General features: G+C 37.5%; 1 protein-coding gene across 7 annotated transcripts; it reads right to left on the bottom strand.

Moving 5' to 3' along the window:
* Positions 1-4396: 4396 nt before the first annotated feature.
* LOC149147900 (uncharacterized) lies at positions 4397-15041 on the bottom strand. 7 transcript variants are annotated; one of them, XR_016263664.1, is made up of 8 exons: positions 14707-14946; positions 14298-14606; positions 14031-14170; positions 13744-13790; positions 11852-13500; positions 11597-11685; positions 5387-5546; positions 4397-5231 (listed from the first exon to the last, which is right to left on the bottom strand). XR_016263664.1 is itself a non-coding variant. In XM_089445656.1 (5 exons), the coding sequence occupies exons 2-5, from the start codon at positions 14512-14514 to the stop codon at positions 13020-13022; spliced, it is 912 nt and encodes a 303-aa protein (XP_089301782.1). In that variant the 5' UTR covers positions 14515-14606; positions 14707-14944; the 3' UTR covers positions 11622-13019. The 7 variants fall into 7 exon arrangements, 1 of the variants encoding a protein (XP_089301782.1); XR_016263662.1 differs by having other exon boundaries at positions 14004-14170; positions 14707-14944; XR_016263667.1 differs by lacking the exon at positions 14298-14606 and having other exon boundaries at positions 14166-14232; positions 14707-15041.
* Between the last annotated feature and the right edge of the window lie 5085 nt (positions 15042-20126).

A 20126-nucleotide genomic window follows, 5' to 3' on the forward strand; every position in this document is an offset into this window, starting at 1 on the left:
TTGGAGCTTGCTTGTTGATCTGTTCGGTGATAGCAGATCGGTTTTGCCCGATGGAGGCACAGTGAAGTCCCTGATCTGTTCGGTGGCAACAGATCGGACTTGCCCGGAAGTGGCACAGTGAAGTTCCTGATCTGTTCGGTGGTAGCAGATCAGATTTGCCCGGTGGTGGCCGATTGGAGTGTTCAGTTGGGCGAAAATGAACAACAGTATAGAATCATACCTCCACGAGTCTGGCAAACTCAATGGAACGAATTTCTCCAACTGGAAATTCAAAATGCAAACTTTGCTGGAGAGCGTAAATGCATAGGCGATCGTTGAGGGAAATGAGCCAAAATCTGGAACAGCGACCCAAGAACAAGACTGGGATAAAAGAGAAACGAAAGCAAAAGTTATACTGAAGATGTCCATTAAGGACAATATTATCCCACATATCAGAGATTCCAAGTCAGCTGCTGATATATGGACAACGATCAAGAACCTGTATGAGACTCAGAATACAAATCGTGTTATGGCACTTAAGGGAAAGTTGTTTGCATTGAAGATGGACGAGAATGAGTCCGTTGGTGGATTCATGGCCAGAGTCAAGGATCTGAAAGACAAACTGGGAACTATTGGAGAAAAAGTGTCCGACTCAGATCTAGTTACACTCACATTGAACAGAACGACGGATGAATATCAGACATTCATCACAGGACTATCAGCGAGGGAGAAAGCCCCTTCATTTGATGAGCTGACAGCGATTCTGCTCTAGGAGGAGGAGCAAAGACAGAGTCTGGAAACTCAGAGTAATGACCTAGCTCTGATGGCGAAGAGGCGACAGTACAGAGGAAAGCAGCACCAGCACCAATATCAGCACCAACAACCACAGCAGCAGTAGCAGAAGGGGGCCAGCTCTTTTCAAAAGAGACCATTTAGAGGTATGACTGATAATTATGTTAAGAGATGTTTTTATTGTGGGAAACCTGGTCATCAAATTAAAGAATGCTATAAGAGGCAGGCGGATGAAAGAAAAGGCAAACAGAGGAAACATCAGGGTTGTTTTGCTGGAGAAGAGGAGGACCACAGCCATGATCTTCGACTATTCACAGTCGATTGTGCTCTTTCAGCATCAAAGGGAGATGAGGACGACATATGGTATGTTGACTCTGGCACATCCTCTCATATGACCGATAAGAAGGACTATTTTGAATTTCTTGAAGAACCTGCATGTGGATCAAAAATTTATCTAGGAGATGACAGTGGGTATGAGATCAAAGGATGTGGAGATATTCCTGTGAAGCTACCTAGTGGCGACATTAAACATCTTAAAAATGTATTATATGTTCCAGGAATTAAGAAAAACTTGATCTCTGTCTCAATGATTACAGACCAGGACATGCAGGTGCAATTCTTTAATAATGGTTGTGTCATTAAGGATAGCCAGATGGAAATAGTTGCAACAGGAGTGCGCGTGGGGAATTTGTACAGATTGGATGCAAAGAGTATGCCACGACAAGCAATGGTTGCAGCTGGATCAACAGTCGAAAATCTCTGGCATCAGAGATTTGGACACCTCAATCTGCAAGACCTCATTTTACTTCAGAAGAAAGGTATGGTCGATGGACTCCCTGTTTTTCATAAAGTCAAGCTGGAATGTGATGGATGTGCATTAGGGAAAATGCATAGAGAAGAATTCCCTTTTCATGTCAACAGAAATGAAAGAGACATCCTAGAACTAGTGCATACAGATATTTGTGGACCTATGCAAACTAGGTCCTTAGGAGGTGCATATTATTTTCTGCTGTTTACAGATGACTGCACTAGGTTTTCATGGGTGTATTTTTTAAGTAAAAAGATTCAAGCCTGTCGGTACTTTAAAGAGTTTAAATCTATGATAGAGAACCAAACAGGAAAAAGGATAAAGATTCTCCGCTCAGACCAAGGGGGAGAATACAGGTTAGGAGAGTTCATGAACTTCTGCAAGCAACATGGGATTATGCAGCAATTTACAGTGCCACACACTCCACAGCAGAATGGAGTAACAGAACGCAAAAACATAACTCTTGTAGAGTGTGCGAGAAGTATGCTTCAAGGTAAAGGTATATCAAATGGTCTTTGGGTAGAAGCCATTAATATTGTTGTTTATTTAAAGAATAGGAGTCCTACTAAATGTTTAGGCTTCAAAACCCCCTTTGAAGCATTATTTGGACTCAAACCAGCAGTTAGTCATCTAAGAATATTTGGATATAAAGCTTATGCTCATATACCAAAAGAAGATAGAAAGAAGTTAGACCCCAAAGCCTTGAAATGTATATTTGTAGGATATGGCACAGAGTATAAGGCATAAAAGTTATATAATCCTGTGACTCATAAAGTTTTTGCAAGCAGAGATGTTGTTTTTCATGAACAAACTGAAGATGGAAAGGAAGACTCTAGCAATGACAGCCACATTCCATTGCTGATAGAGATGAACAGTGACGAAGATGAAGAGCAGGAGCAGGAGCAGGAACAGAAACAAGAAGAAGTAGCAGCAGATAGTGTAATAAGTGATGATGCAGGCCCAGAAAGTGCTGAAACAGATAGAGTTGAGGTAAGTCCTCTACCTAGAAGATCAGGTAGGAAGACTAGACTACCTGAAAGATTGAAAGGCTATGCTTTAATGTCCAAAATTTTAAACATTGTACAACCTTCAAATTATGAAGAAGTAAGTAAATCAGATGAATGGAGGGCTGCAATGCATGAGGAAATTGAATCAATATATAGAAATCATACTTGGGATTTAGTTGAGTTGCCTGAAGGAAAAACCCCTATAGGTTGTAAGTGGCTGTATAAACCTAAGATAAATGCAGATGGGAGTGTAGAAAAATTCAAAGCTAGACTGGTAGCAAAGGGTTATTCACAGCAAGAAGGCATAGATTTCGATGACACCTTTGCCCCTGTAGCTAAACTAAATACAATTAGAATGCTAATCTCTTTAGCAACAAAGCATAAATGGAAGCTACACTAGCTAGATGTTAAGTCTGCATTTCCGAATGGAGAATTAAAGGAAGAAATTTATTTAGTACAGCCTCCTGGTTTTGTGAAAAAGGGGCAGGAGCATTTAGTGTATAAATTGCATAAGGCACTTTATGGTTTGAAACAAGCACCCAGGTCATGGTATGAGAAAATTGATTCATTTTTTATACAACATGGTTTTCATAGGAGCATCAACGACCCAAACCTGTATACCAAGATAAATAAACAGAGGCAAATCATTTTGATTTCTTTGTATGTGGATGACATGATTATAACAGGAAATGCAAATAATTTGATCAAAGAAATCAAGCAGCAAATGTCACAGGTATTTGAAATGAAAGACCTTGGAGATCTTCATTGTTGCTTAGTTTTGGAGGTGTGGAAAGATTCTGGTCAGACTTTTCTAACTCAAGGAAAGTATGCCAAAACCCTGTTGGAAAGATTCAGAATGGAACAATGTAAAACAGCAGCAACACCATTGCAGCAGAATCTCAAGTTAAGCAGTGATGATGGCACAAAACAGGTGGATGCCACTTTGTATAGACAGCTAGTGGGAAGTTTGATATATCTCATGACAACTAGACCTGATCTGGCATATTCTATTAGTGTGCTGAGCCAGTTTATGTCCAGACCACTTGAAAGTCACTGGATTGCAGCAAAATGTGTGTTGAGGTACCTTAGTGGTACTTGTAATTATGGTATTTTATACACTGACATTTCTGATGTTACTTTAGCAGGTTATTCTGATTTTGATTGGGCAGGTGACCTGGATGATCGTAGATCCATCACAGGGTATGCATTTAGTATTGGATCCGGGGTTATTTCGTGGAGCAGCCAAAAGCAAAGTACTATAGCATTATCATCATGTGAAGCTGAGTACCAGGTGTTGTGTGCAGCAACATGCAAAGCCATCTGGTTGAGGAGATTGCTTAGCGATGCAGGCGAAGGGCAGAAAGAAGCAACCAACATCAAAACTGACAACCAGAGCACAATAAAGCTTGCATACAATCCAGTTTTCCATAAAAATACTAAACATATTGACACTCAGTTTCATTTTGTTCGAGAAAAGATACAGTCAAAAGAAATATGTGTGGAGTATTGTAACACTTGTGATAATTTAGCTGATATTTTTACTAAGCCTCTAGGGCGAGTAAAGTTTGAGTTATTTAGAGGGATGTTAGGAGTGCAGAATAACCCTTTCTCCATTAAACAAGTAAACCGATCAAGTTTTCAATATAGATTAATTAAAATATAATAATATCTAATTATGCACTGGACTCTAGTCTTGAATAAAAGTCTATAGAAGAGTTGGGAGAATCTGACTCACGTTTTTACCATAGGAATTCTATATAAAAAAAAGTTGCTCTGTAAAATTCAACTAATTCAAAAATTCAATGCCCTCTCCTGTTAATCCCAACACTCTTGCAAATTGAGGCTCCATTATAGATTCCTGGGCAATGTTTGCATGGCAATATGACCAACTTCAAATACAATGTTGTTTAAACTAAAATAAAGTTTACTCAATTCCCATTAAAAGGAATCATGATAAATTGCATCTTCCCCTCTGTCAACGGATACGATTTAACGACCCTCTTCCGGTTTTGGAGCTTTCTTCCTTTCTAAACGACTTGAATTGCTCTCGTTATTCTAGGATGTTTTTCTTTACTTACATTGCCCGAGAGGCACTTTTATTCAATACCTTACTGGCTTTTTGTCTGTCTGAAAGGGAAATGGCTCTCTCTGGCTTTTCTGGCACTGGGTGGCTGGAATGGGCATTGGAAGAAATGGCTGGCAGAAATGGTGGGGGAAAGCTATCAATCAATTTGTGGGGGTCTAAAATACTAGTTCTGCTCTCTGGCATATCACATCTGACTTCTTGTTGCAACTTTGTATTGAGTTCCTCTGAAAGACAAGAAAAGATAAAAGCACTATTACCCTTGGCTTCATTTGGAGCTGAAGATCCATGGTCATCCTCAAAAGCTAACCGCAGTCCAGTTAAAACTGTATTAGGAGTTTGTTGGCTGAAATCTAATAATCTCATCAAAGATGTCCCTTACATTGCAAAGAGAGCAGATCTATGGGTTCTCTTGCTCTTTTCATGTTGCATCCATGTTGCATCCCTGATCTTGGAGTATGAAAAACAACTGGGAGACCTCTTCTTCAATTATGTAGTCAAATGCCTTGTTGATATCCTGAACAGAAACCTCATGCGTAATAAATTTATCCGATTCAAGAGGCTGCAAAAATCAAGTAATGATCAATTAAAAACCTCATATCCAATCCAGTTCAAGCTGCTGCAAAAATCAAGGAAGGATCTATTAAAAACGTAAACTAAATCTGGCAAGCAAAGACTAGTGCTGTCATGCAAATTGAATAATAATTGAATTCTTACCTTATTCAATTACATCTCTACAAAGCCTGGCAAATCTGAACTAGGTTTATAGTTTCAAAAACAATTCCTTTCAACGTCCACCCATTTCCTTAAGTTCACAAAATTCGTTGCAAACACTGCTTCTGAATGAAGGACACCCACTAAAACGGATACCCCATCCCTGAAAAACAAAATTATGATATCAAATTCCCTCTCATTGATCAGCATATGCATTGCAGGTGTGTTTGCTTAAAAAGGAAGCAATCAACTTTTAGTTATTTTTTCAATGACCAATATCATTTAAAGGAAACTCAGAGATAATACATCATGGCAGGCATCAAAGGCTTGAATCATCGCCTTAATGTTTTACGTTAAGGTCAAACCTGCATTCAGAAGCACAAGATCTCTTGCATTTTTATTTATAAAGCCCTTATTTCTATACATTCGAAGCCTTTTATTTATGAAGTGGCTTATATCTTTATTTTGACATAATTTTAATGCTTATTAGATGAATCAGCTTGTTATATGAATCATAGTTCGATTAACAGTTATGAAGTGCGTTTGTGCTCTTCTTGACGTTGATATTAAGATGATGTTATCAATGCAACTCTTTGTATCAAATAATATAAATAAAAGCAAAGTTAAACCAACATATGAAATATTGATTAATCTTTAATTATTTTGCATGGAATTGGCATTTGACAATTCTTTCATATGCTTCACTTGTAGAGGATGATAAAACATATATGCTTCTCTTGTAGATGATGATAAATCATAAATGACAAGAGAGGTAAAGAATTGATTATGTAGTTTATTAGAAGGGTAAAATGAGAATTAATGATGTGAATGATTACTATGAAGATGTTGCACGCCTTATTTTCACACGGTCTTGATTGTTGAGCTAAAACAATCTAACTTTTTCCAAAAAAGACATCTCTACATCGCAAAAGTTGTCTAAAATGCTCATGTTTCAGCAGTCAACTGCCATACAATCTAACATCACTCCAGCGGCAAGGTGGTCAAATTCTTTACATCTAGCTTAGAGAAAAATTGTCTCAGTGCAACCAAATTACCAAATTAATTTTGTTAAGGGGATAACTCTCAATTTAGAGAAGAGGCTTGGTTAGAGGGCTCTGGTTGATGATGAATAGCTTGTTCAAGTCTACCAAGTTTATGTTTCTGTGGGAAAAGCTACCGATTCAGAGTAGAGGGATCAAAGAGTCACAATCATTAATAGTTATATTTCTAGCTTTTATGGAAACACAATTCAGATTTTATAAAATTGAGAAGTTGAACCATTGTTTTTTACACTAATTTTGTAAATCAGAAAATATATAATGCAATTGATCTTAAACTATAGTGTTTACTTTGGGTTTCCTAAATTCAAAAGACAATGTCTAAAAGTAGTAAGCTTTTTATTTATTTGTAATTATTGCATATTCTATAAAAACTATTCATATTAACTGAGAACTTTTAAACAAATTGAAATCGAGAACTCTCAAATACTTTAAAATTTAGGTGAGCTTGCGATTTTACCATATTAGCTTGCGATTTTACCATATTATTTGAAAGTGTAGACAAGAAAAAACAAATATTTCCCATATGAAGCCCAATTGTTATTCCATGATTCAAGACAATCTACAATGTCAACTATTGCGGAAAACTGCCATTTACTACTAACATAACTCAGACATGTTATAATATAATTACATCATGCTTTTTTCTGTTGAAAAAAAAAACTCAGACATGAACTATAATTCTGTACACTACTTTAATAACAGGTCTTGCACTCTGAATACTTTTTATTTATCACTTAATCCTCCAAACTATAAGTTGAAAATTTTGGTCAGAAGCAAAACGCTGGAGATGTGCTAAACGGGGAAAGAAAGTGAAATGGTAATATGAATGCTTCCTCCTAACATCTGAATGACTTTGCTCAAGAAAGGAAGGCGAGATGCATTGAAATGGATGCATCACAGTTCAACTAAAGTCATTATTTTGTTATGCCGGGTGTTTCTCCATCATATTCCCTCTTTTTGCATTTCTAAAATCACTTTTCTCCACCATTGGTGAAATGCCCACTCTTCTTTCTGGTAAAATTTGCTTGATCTACTTTCTGTATTATCAAAATCAATGATCTTCCTTCCCTACTATTTCCATAACCAACATATAATAGCTGTAAACATCACATTCTTCAGCATATCTTGGAGGCACTCTAGCAAACAACTAAAATCACACTAAGTAAAATCACTCCAGGAATCAAAATGAAAATGAACATTGTGGGGTTTTATATCACACTATAAGATGCGACTCCTCAAAACCATTGTGGAGTTTTATATCACACTATAAGATGCGACTCCTCGAAACCATTGTGGAGTTTTATATCACAATGTAAGATTAGGTTCCTGTCTTAATTTAGGTACACGAACTGCAATTGAATAAAACTATCTCCAATCCAACTCATAGTCATGGCCTCCATTGATATACTTGCCATGAAACCATTAACCTTTTATCCATGCAACAAACTTATTTTTGGATCATGCAGACAATAATGCAGAGGACCATTGTAGCCAGTTCAGTAACCCAGGAGACCCCTGTAGCCTCTTTTGAAAGCTGGAGCTGATAACCCAACAGATCACTGTAGCCACCTCAGTCGTTCACTCTTTCGATTTATCCAAAACTGACCAAAATTGACAGCCGCTGGAAGCTTTCCTAATAAATGTTCATCACGGTCATTAGAATCATTGTGGAAAAAGTCGAAGTTGGAATTAATTTGGTAAGGGTCCAAAAGTTCAAAAACTCGTTAAAGTCAAGAGTTTTTTGAAAAAGTCGGCCAAAAAAAAAAAAAAAAAAACTCTATTCATTTTTTTAATTTTTTTTAACATCTAGAGCATCCACAACATCAAATAAATTCATTTCTACATAAACATGTAAAGAAAGCTAATATATAATATGTATATGAAGTCTAGTGCTACATCACATATCAAAATAGTGAATCAACTCCTGAATCTTGAGTCTCGTCTGAGCCTCAACTCTCAAGACAACCGACTTTTTGGGTCGATTCCTGATAAAATCAGGCATATAACGAATAAATCACAATTTTTTCATTTCTAAAAAAGTCTGCAAAAAATCTAAGGATTAAATCGTTTTCTTAAAAAAATCGCAATTTTAGGATTTAATCATGATTTTTTGTAGACTTTTTCCACACTGATTAGAATATACAAAATTGTCAGGCCAGGAGGTAACTCCTCAAATGAGATTGTATTATTCATTTAGGTTGTTCATTATTATATACAAGAGGGAGAGACTATTCAGATTTCATCTCCCGATGACTCTCCATTTCGTCTATTATTTATTTATACTAATTACAGTTATTCACCCAATCCCTATGATTAGGTGTTAACATTCCCCCCATTAATCTGAAGGGATGTTGGTGAGTCCAAAGCATCATTCTGAATCTTTCAAGCTTTTCCCTTCCAAGCGCTTTGGTGAAGATGTCTGCAATCTACTCATTAGTGGAACGATGGCGCAGATGGATTGTTTTGGCCTCAACATGATATCGAATCAGATGATATTATGTATTGATGTGCTTCATTCGATCATGGAACTTTGGGTTCTTAGCCAACTTTATTGCCGAGGTATTGTCAATCATGAGTGGAGTATATTGTACTTGTTTTACCTGCAAATCTTCCAAAATTTTCTTAGGCCACACAATTCCTTTTGTTGCCTCAGCTACTGCCACATATTTTGCCTCAGTTGTAGAATCTCTAGAACTAATTGTTTACATGATCTCTAGGAGACAGCGCTCGATCTAAGACTCATAGCATAGCCCGAAGTAGATACCCCAGTTTCTTTGTCTCCATCGAAGTCTGAATCAAAGTATCCAATCAAGCTGAAGTCGCCCACCTGTGTATACTTGATTCCAAAGTATTGAGTTCCCTTCAAGAACTTTAGAACTCTTTTTGTAGCAGACCAATGTCCCTCGCAAGGCTTTTGCATAAACCTAGAGAGGATTCCAACAACAAATGAAATGTCTGGTCTGATAGTAGTTAGGTAGTTGAGACTTCCTACAAGTTATCTATACTTTGTTGCATCCTCAAATTATTTTCCTTCAATGGATGTGAGCTTTAAGTTTTGTTCCATTGGAATAGTCAGAAGATTGCATTCAGTCATACCAAACCTGTTCAACAGATCTCCAATGTACTTCTTTTGAAAAGGAATATGGATTTCAGATGTTGAGTTACTTCAATACCAAGATAGTAATGAACATAGCCCAAATCAGTCATTTCAAAACCTTTCCTCAATTCCTTCTTTATGGATGCAATGTAGTTCTCATTGTTCCCTGTCATCAAAAGATTATCTACATATACCACAAGATATACAATTGTTTTGCCAACCTTCTTGACAAACAAAGTTGCAACAACAAGATCATAATGTTGAAATTGAGTTTCAAAAGATGCTCAGTTAGTTTTTCATACCAAGCTCGCGGTGCTTGTTTGAGGCCATACAAGGATTTCACAAGTTTGCATACTTTATGTTCATGTCCTTTCACAGCAAATCCTTCAGGCTGGGACATAAAAACATTTTCTTTTAGATCTCCATTCAAGAAAACAGTTTTTACATCCATTTGATGGACTTTCCAACCGTTCTGAGCTGCTAGGGCAAAGAGTGTCCGGATGGTAGCCTATTTCACTGTGGGGACAAAAGTCTCCTCATAATCGACCCCTTCCTTCTGTGAAAAACCTTTTGCCACAAGCCTGGCTTTGTGCTTGTCAAGTGAGCCATGTGCTTTATACTTGTTCTTGTAGACCCACTTGCAGCCAATTGGTTTGGTTCCCAGTGGAGGATCAACCAACTTCCAAGTACCATTCTTTATCAAGGCATCATACTCCTTTTGCATTGCTTCTTTCCATTCATCATTGGAATCAGTTTCTTTGAAGGAAGTTGGTTCAAAATCTGTAGACAAATTCAATTCACAATCATAAGAAACATCCATATCAATAGGTGAATCAGAGTCATCTACATCACCTTCATTTTGTCAGGTTGAATTTCTAATTCCAACCTCATCAGGATGAACACTTCCAAGTGTCTTTGTTAGCCACTTTGGGGGACCTTTCTGAGATGGTCCAGGTTGCTCCGTTGATTGAGTTGGGACTGAATCAAGAATGAGTCTCTCAATTTTGTCAATCACATCACTCAGAGTATCATCCATTGTTGGAGTTTCATGCGGGGGAGAAAGTGATTCAGAAGAAGATTCCACAGGTTGATCTAGTATAGGAATCCCCCCTTCAAGATGTGGACTCTGATTTTCAAATTCTTGAAATGATTTTGCATTTGCGAATCTATCTAAGCGATCAAGTTGGCACTCAACAACATTGTCAATTTTGGATGATTCAAGAAAGATTACATCTCTAGATGCAACAAACTTTTTATTGACTTCATCATAGAAACGGTATGCTTTGGAGATGTTTGAATACCCCAGGAAGATACACTTATGACTTCTTGCACCAAGTTTGTTTCTATGTACCTTTGGTATCAAAGCATAACATGTGGAACCACCTGCGATGCTTTACGGAAGGAATGTGCCCATACCACATTTCATAAGGAGTCTTGTTTCTAATAGCATTAGATGGACATCAATTCTTTACATATACAACACATAGAATTGCATTAGCCCAAAACATCAATTTTACATTTTTTTAAAACATCATAGAGCGCACCATATTTAAGATTGTCCTATTCATTCTTTCGGCTACTCCATTTTGTTGGGGATTATAAGGCACATTTGTTTGATGTTTGATCCCATGTTGGCGAAGATAGTTTTCAAATTCATTTGAAGTGTATTCTTTTCCATTATCAGTGCAAATAGAGCCAATATGACATTGTGCATCATTTTCAATCCCGAGAATCCACTTAGATGGAGGAATTGCGCATGTGATCTTCGGCTAATTGAATCAAGGAAAGTATGAAGATTCAGTGATAACTCCAATTATTAAGTCATCAACTTATAGTTTTTTAAACTTATCCAACATAGCCAGTGGATAAGTTTAAAAGACTATAAGTTGATGACTTAATAATTGGAGTTATCATTGAATCTTCATACTTTCCTTGATTGAATTAGCCGAAGATCACATGCGCAATTCCTCTGCCTAAGTGGATTCTCGAGATACATAGTGGGCCCAAGTGTTAATGTTAGAAAAAATTTAAGGGGGCAAAGGAGAGGAGTCTCACTTAGAATTCGGTTGCGGCAAGGTAATTCTTATGTTGCGGCATGGAAATCGCAACTACACAGGGGCTTAATAAAACATAGAACTCATTCACTGCAAAACAGAGTAAAACAAAAAAGGTTGCGGTAAATCTACTTGTGAAATATTAATACCATAACGCAACAAGCCACACTTTATATTATATGTTAAAACATAAGGAAATACATTAGCGTGATAAATGGACATTGCAACTCCAAATGAAAAAACACAAAAAACTTACGCCATTTACCCATCACTGGGTTGCAGAGTAAACTTCTGTATAACTCAATAAAACTGGTTTTCACGTGCCCACCAAGATTTTCTCCATGATTTTCTCCTCACAGACTCTAGCTCTCTAACTTCCCCAACAATGCAAATGACTTTGACATTCATATTTATCTCAACATACAAATTTGACATTAATGCATGACAGAGAAAATAATTAATACGCAGCATGGGCAATTTTTTATTGTAAATGATTTTTTGAACTTGCAGATGTTGTGGAGTGTGAGCAATAGTATATGATTTTTTGAACTTGCAGGTGTTGTGGAGTGTGGGCAACAGTTGCGGAGTGAATGCTTGCCCATACTTATTTACTAAACTTCATTAAGTGCCTTAACTTCTCTGTTGTGTTGAGGAATAGTCAGGGCTATAGTTTTGCAACCGCGCAGTGGTTGACTCGGCAAGCATGGTGTTTGTTAGTGTGTTTAAGGCAGTGGTTGGGATTAATATTTGCAACAGTTAAATGTATTGGTTAATCAAAGTGGATTAAGCAACAGAGGCTATGACAAAATAAAAAGAACAGGCTTTTGATAGAGTGAACCTATGGTGTCCTTTAGGGTTATGGTTTCAAGATCCCAAAGAGTTTTACCGTATGGATACATGGAAACTTTGGATATACTTTGTTGTATTGCATCTCACACTGATATATAAATCTCTGCAATGTTCTTTTGGATGCCAGCGTTTTATTCAGTTGCAGATTTAGGAAGCCACACAGTGAGGAACACTATGTTTCCCATGTCCCAAAGATGTGGTCAAGAATGTTGATTGATAATGTGATGTTTATAGCTATGATATATTGGTTATGAAGATTTGACTGAGCAAATTTTACTAGAGCCATTTCGGTGAGAAAATGAGTTTGGAAATTTGAAAAAAAAAAGAACAAGCCAGAAGAGGGAGACCAAGGCATAGCTAAAAAACGAGTTTACCTGGACTGTGGTGCATCCAATACAATGCATCTCGCAGTCCCTTTATGAACAAAGTCATCCAAATGTTAGAAGCATATATTGACATTACCACTCTTTCATTTCGATCGCCTATTGAATCCAATCGGTATTAAAACTGCCGACACCTCCAATTAAGGTAGTATACAAAATACTCTATTGGGTTAAGTTCTACGTTATGAAACCCTAGCAACTGAAACTGTGGAAAACTGTGATGGTATTGGGAAAGGACCAGGCCTCGACATGTCTTTTAACGGAGTAGCCTGCTTCTCTAGAAAGTCGTCTGCGCTTCAGAGCGCCTTCAATGATAGAGGGTTTCATGGCGGCAGATTTAGCGCCTCCAACGACAGAGAATTCCATGGCGGCAGATTTAGCGCCTTCAACGACAGAGGGTTTCATGGTGGCAGATTTAGCGCCTCCAACGGTAGAGAATTCCATGGCGGCGGATTTAGCGCCTTCAACGGTAGAGGGTTTCATGGCGACAGATTTCTCCTGAGGCATTTTGATACCAGGACCTCCACCTCCAGTCCTACGTAGCAAACGACTTATTTCGATCATATTACTCTCCCATACTTTAATGTGGTCGGATCCCTCTCCAGAGCCCAGTGGGAGAGGGATCGACCTCAACCAGAGATGATTGTGTTGGACACCTCTGTGGCTCTGAGCCCTACAAAGGCAAATCCACAAAACAAGATGAAATTATCGGGGTTCCTACAGTCCCCAGAAAAGCCGAAAATCATGGCCTCGATTTTGACAAGTATATTAAAACCTATCCCACCCACCTCTGTCAACCATTGCAATGATTGAAAAAAAAATTAATAACCATGAAGTTTTTTCCATGAAATATGACATGCCTGATTGAATTATTATTTCAGAATACATAATTTCATAGCAAAAGCAGAGTGGGTACCTGGTTGATTCATGTCCAAATATGTGGGAAAAGAGTGGAGCTGAAGCCTGTAACCAAAGCAATAATAAACATTTCATTACCAAGAAAATTTAATTGCACCCAAAGAAGCTAGATGTTGTAGAGGCCAAGTGGGGCAGATGTCCATGTGTGCATATTTCTGTGTCTGTAACCAAATAAAATATATTTCAAATCTACTAAGAACCAACGGGGATTAAAATCTACTAAGAACCAACGGGGATTAAAAGTATAGAAATGTAAACCTCTAACACAAGTGATTGAGTTTGCACCTCCAATTTTTTTATACCTCTCGCGTTTAAATCTAATGTTAAGATGGAGAACTTTAGTTGCTGATATCCTTTGCTTCCCAAAATACAATGTCGATGCGGCACAAGGCAGTATAATGCACTTTGATTCAGACTTACATTGCCTGTGGAGGTGCCCATTGCAATTCAATCTTCAGAGGTTGCCTTGGTCCCCAAGTACCAACAGCTATAACAAAAATCAAATTAAAAATATCAGAAGGCATAATGGAAAAGCAAGGAGAAATGGAATACTGAGAAGGGAAAGTTTGTGGCCCATCGCTACACAGATTATTCTAGCCCTCCAATTTGGAAAATTCGTTCTAGGGTTCGATTCGGGTGCATCCCTGGCACTACTACACCACCACATCCGCTTCAAAGTCAATGGCATGCCGTTAGAAGCAAAAAGTTTTTGAGGGCGATCTTGCAAGCTGAAGTGGAGACTTCGAGACTCTGGCCTGAGAGTCGACATTCTCCAGAGCGGGCGTAGGTGAAGAAGAAGATCTTTAGCCTGGGTAACTGCGGCGAAGTACTCTGGACATGGTACGCTTGTAGCTCAGAATGCTTTAGATGGCCAAGTGTTTGAGACACAGACAGATGTTAATTTTTAAGTGGAGACAGATGTTAATTTTTAAGTGGATAGAAAAATAGAGAAATTTCTAACCTATTTTGTTCTGATTTCGAATCCGGCTAGCGCACTGACTGGCCTAAAACGTAAAGGCGTTCACGCAGGCACAAGTGAAGGCATGCGTATTTTGTCTGTCAATGGAAAGAGCGCTAAATGGATCAAAGCCCAAAGGAGTAAGAAAGCTTGTGCAAATGCCACTGTGTCCACTTTAGCGAAAGATCCGGGAATCGGAGATCGTATCTCTTTGCGAGATATTTGCAGTCAGCTGTGTCATATTTTGAAAGTAATTTATCAAAGATTGACAGAGAGGTGACCGATTTGTCGCTATGACCACGAAAATCATGTAATAAGTCGTTTTCAGTTTTCTACCTTTACTTGGAGTACACGCCAAGTGCTCGGAGAGAAAGCGAAACAACTATAAAATGCGCTTGTAAAGAACTCCACTATGAATCATCACTACCAGAGGAGCCTTACATTCACAGAAATTCCAAAAGGACAAACCTCACTGGCGTCCCTTTTGATTATATTTACTTCCTCCATTAATTTTGCAATTGTTGTAATCTTTCAATGAAATAAAATTAAAAACAATGGGAAATTCGCATAATAGCCAAGTTTTTGTTTTGTTTTGTTTTTTTTGTTTTTAATCAATTGTTGTAGTCTTTCAATGAAATAAAATTAAAATTAATGGAAAATTTGCATAACAAAGAAGTTTTTTTTCGCTATGGTTCACGGACATATCGGTCAACGAGTGGCGATAAAACTCTGCGTTGATCAACCCCGAAGGGAATCTAGCCCCACGGCCCACTAGCTAGGCCTAACCCCAAGGGCTTCTGGGAGAATGGACCCTCCCACTAGCTAGGCTTAACCCCAAGGGCTTCAGAGAGAATGGACCCTTTGACCTCAGGCACTGATTTTGACCAACTGAGCTAACCCTTAGGGCTCAGAATAGCAAAATTATTTCGAAAGAACAAAATTTATTTCGATACTTTGAATTTTTTTAATTTCCATTCGCAACACGCTCGATTATTTCACGGTAAAAATTCTCTGAATGTTTTGTCTTCCCAGATAAAGCATGAATTTTGCCATAAAAGGTAAAAGAGAAATTTAATAAATCCCAATGCATTGAATAGTTTATTATTTTCACCACAAAAATGGAATTGAAATTAATCATAGATTTTTTGAAATTGAAGTTGATATATATATATATATATATATATATATATATATAACTTTTTTTCAAAATATATTAATATTGAAGTAAAACTATTTAAATCAAGTGGTCTAATTTCTTCGCATTATTTTTTCTTTATTCAACAACTACCCTACCACACATCACACCAAGGACCTCAACTTATGCTCTTTATGAAATCACCTCTTAGACATATATAAAGACCCCCTTCCTTCTTGTATATGATCCATGCCAAAGTCTCCAAGTCCCTGTTTTGTAATTGCAGCTTCAATCCAAAATTTTGCCCCCCAATAATAAATTTTCAGCCCCCAACTTCATAACTTTAGACCTGTAGTAGATTCAGAATTTTTCCCCCAACAATTGCCCAATAACTTCGCACGTATGAGAGATAGAGTGCTCAAAAACTCAATTTAGGTCTTCCTAGCTAATCTTCTTGTTCTCCAATGGTTTCACTCTCTTTTTTTTCTTCTCTTCCTTGTAGATTGAACTTCTTGAGTGTATGTATCAAATAGGTTGAATTTCTTCTTATTTATAGCCTTCCAACTGGGTCAAATAGCCCTAATCCAGGCCAACTTGTTGAGAATAGGGCCAACTTGGTGTGGAGGTGAAAAAAGAAATTTTTGACTCAAAAATAATTCTTTTTACATGATACAAAAGCCCAAGAAGGGTCTAATAAAATTGACAATGACTCTCTTGTCTCAAGGCAAAGCCTAGAAGCCCAATGAAGGATTTAACCTAAAAACCATTGACCCAAGCACGAAACCCATGCTTTAATAAGGCAATTTATTTTATAATAAAATTGTTGTTTCTTTCTTTTGACAAATACATTACATCATGACTCAAATACAATTATGAAGATTGACACTAGTTACATTCTTCAACAAACCATGCAAAGATGTCAGGCCTAGCCTTGAACATTCTCTGATAGGTGTAGGTTTGGGATGACGTGGCATTACTCGTGGAACCATATGGTAACCACGTATCCTATGTAAAATCCACATCACTTGCCTTCGTTGCATCTAGCTAATGAGAGGGTGTCATCACCCTACCATGTGGCATCCGCTGGTGGTGCCATGTGTCATCCACAAACTAGTCACTTGGCCATCCAAATAGGGAATTCCTACTTATCACATGTCATGTTGACATTATGCCATGTCAATGGCCTTACCACGTCATCCTACCTAATTAGATCCCATGTAACCTTGTCAAGCTCTCATGGCATCTAGCACCTCCACTTGGGTCATTGGTCCCAATGTTTAAATCCATTCATCCAATATTCACATTTTTATGTTATAGACAAAGAGAGATTTCCATCGCGCTATTTGTTAATCACACCCAAGTATACAAAGGACATGTTTGAAGCCCAATGCTAAAAATGAGGAGTGAACATGTTAGTTGATGAACATATTTCCATCGCACCATCTGCTAGTTTGTGCGCAAGTACACAAAGGACTCGTTTGAATCTTGATGTTAAATAGAAGGCAAGAATTTGAATCTTCTATTTATAGAGGCCAATATTGGAATCACTCCTTCTGTCTACTAAGCCTATAATATAGGGGAATAATTACTTGGAAAAGGAGGTGCAATGTGAGATTAACATCAGTTACTTAGTTTAACATTCAACTCCATCATTAATACTAATCACCACATATTATTATTAACATAAGTATTTTAACGAGTTGTGGTTTATCTCACATTCTAAATGAAAATTCAATAAGTTACAAGGACTCTTCCTGAGCCCTTCTCGAAGATTGGGGTTACTTCGAACACCTTCATCCACAAGTATGTAATATTCATTCAACACTAAGGTACCAATCAATGTTCAAATGGCCTTAATACAACCCATGGATCTACCATCCAAGCTTGCAATTCTGCAATGCAACAACTCAATCATATCTATAATATCACTGCAATTTTAGGGCAACCACTGTTTTTTAACCCACACACAATGAATCTCCAACAGACTCCCTCAAGTCCATTAATATCTAACACCATCCACAACACCAACTATGGAATTCTAATATTGCGCAAGCACCAACAATGTTATTCTATGGCATACCAGCAATGGTATTCACATATTATAACAATTTTAACTAAACATCATAGGAATCCATACAAGATCATGTATACAATTATACAGACAGCGATATATCAAGAGACACAAAGGCCTCCAAGCCCTTCATCACCATGAAAACACACGCACACATATATAACACATCATAAAATTCAAATGTGATTATCACATTCCTCCATGAACATTATTGATACATTCATCTATAACGTATAACCACATCATTCATTATTCACAGTACTACAAATGCACAAGAAACTATACTAATTTGGTTAACTTAGCTAGCTGGAAACTGAGGGAGGGACTTCAACTCTCCACCCAACCATAGGCCAACCACATTGCAATCTTTCTTGTAATTGGCCACCCCTGAGTCTAATTCAGATACTGAGGAGTTAACTACTTAAGGGAATTCACACCCATACAATTCAATCAGGTGTCATGTGAATCTAGAGAACACAATTTCTCCACGTGATGTCAAGGTGTGTAGATCACACAATGTTTCCACCCATTCAAACACTATAGGAGTCTAGATCCCACGGTTTCTCCACCCGATTCACACTATAGGAATCTAGAGCCCAAAGTGCCTACACTTGCTCACCCAAAGGAATCCATATCACATTATTCATCCACTTGTTAGTCTTCATGGGAATCCAGAGTACACCCTTAGGGTCTCCACTTATGAAAACACCACAAGAAGTCCCAAAGTACACAATATCTCCACCTGCTAAGTAAGAGTCCAAAGTCCACCATGACTCCACCTTCTCAACACAATAGGATTCTATTTACACCATGATCCTAAGCGTGCTTCCAATCCATATGTATACATTGGGCTTTCATGCCCCTTCTTTAGAGAGTTCCCTCACTCTAATATCAGGATGTAAGTCTGCACTTCCGAGAGTGTTATGCTCTTTGTATGCCCTCCCACATGCCTTGCATAATTGTTCTCAATGTGTGCGTGTGTCCAAGCATGCTTCTCTACATACCACCACTAATTCCTTCTCCCTTTTCCCTTTGTATGTTGAATTTCGCAACATGTCCTATGAATCAGTGATTGTATGGGTTTTCCATCCTTCCCTATAGACTGTCCCATACTTATTTTAAATGCTTGCACCATAAATTCCATTATTTATTAGGGAGATAGGAGGTCAAATTAATGTAATGGCTTGGGCTTACACTTAACACAACAACTCTTCCTCCTCAAACTTTTGAATCCATGTCCACTCCTCTCACCAGTCATTGTTTACATTTCCTCAATATTTACATGAATTACAATTCATAGTGAAGAGGTTTAGAAAAAAGGGATGTCACACTTTTCCCACTCATTTTACAAACAAAATTATATTAACAAGTTCATTCCACAAGAAAATTGTTACAAACCAAAATCATAGCTTAAAAGTAAGATAAATATGCCATAAAATCCCATACATTAGGGAATAAATGCTCCAAAAGTATGACATCGCCCTTCAAATGAGCTCAATAAGCCCTAAAAATGTGAGACAAGGGCTAATGAATTCTCTATACTCTAAGAAGTGCCTCAACAATAATGTGCAAGTCATCAAAATTCTCCATGCCAACATGTCATGCCCAAAAGTACCCTATGTGATGCAGGAGCATTCACCCAAGAGAAAATCGTTGTAAATAAGTAGACATAAGGGGTCATGTATCTTTAGAGAAGTAGTTTCATAAAGTGTCAAGTTAATGTAATATTTAGGCTTAAAGTGATTTACTTAGATAATTAGAGGAAGTTGTAAATGCTCTCAAATAAATGAGAACATGAGTGGTTAATAAAGATAAAGAGTTAAAAGTCAAATATAACTCTTTAAGCAGTTTCATTATTCTAGGAGCGAGAGAGAGTTTTTAGGCATTAAATGGAGAATAGAAGTGGGTGTAGAGGATAGAGGATTTAGGAGTCAGTATAGGAGATTTAAGAGTCGAACCAGGAGTAGTTCAATGAACCTTCTATTGGGTCTTGAAAATGTCATTCATTTCCATTAGACTTTCACTATTATGTCCATTATATCACCTCCATTTCACTACTATGTCACTACATTCATTCCACTTTCATTATCATTGGGCCACATTTATGTTTTTCTTAGCCTTTTTATGTGAATTTGTGGTTAAAAATTAGAAAATAATGTGCATATGCTTATACCTAACAAGTGGGTTAAGATTGTTGACATGTGTAGGTAAAAATGA

The sequence above is a fragment of the Pinus tabuliformis genome, chromosome 9 (genome assembly GCF_031772625.1).
Source record: "Pinus tabuliformis cultivar Carrire ecotype Pingquan chromosome 9, CPIR1, whole genome shotgun sequence".
Classification (NCBI taxonomy): Eukaryota; Viridiplantae; Streptophyta; class Pinopsida; order Pinales; family Pinaceae; genus Pinus; species Pinus tabuliformis.

Coding starts and splice junctions, on each gene's coding strand:
- LOC149147900 (XM_089445656.1), bottom strand. CDS start 14,514: ATGTCGACTCTCAGGCCAGAGTCTCGAAGTCTCCACTTCAGCTTGCAA. Junction 14,171..14,297: donor CCACAAACTTTCCCTTCTCA/GTATTCCATTTC, acceptor GCACCTCCACAG/GCAATGTAAGTCTGAATCAA. Junction 13,501..13,743: donor TTTGGACATGAATCAACCAG/GTACCCACTCTG, acceptor TTGCCTTTGTAG/GGCTCAGAGCCACAGAGGTG.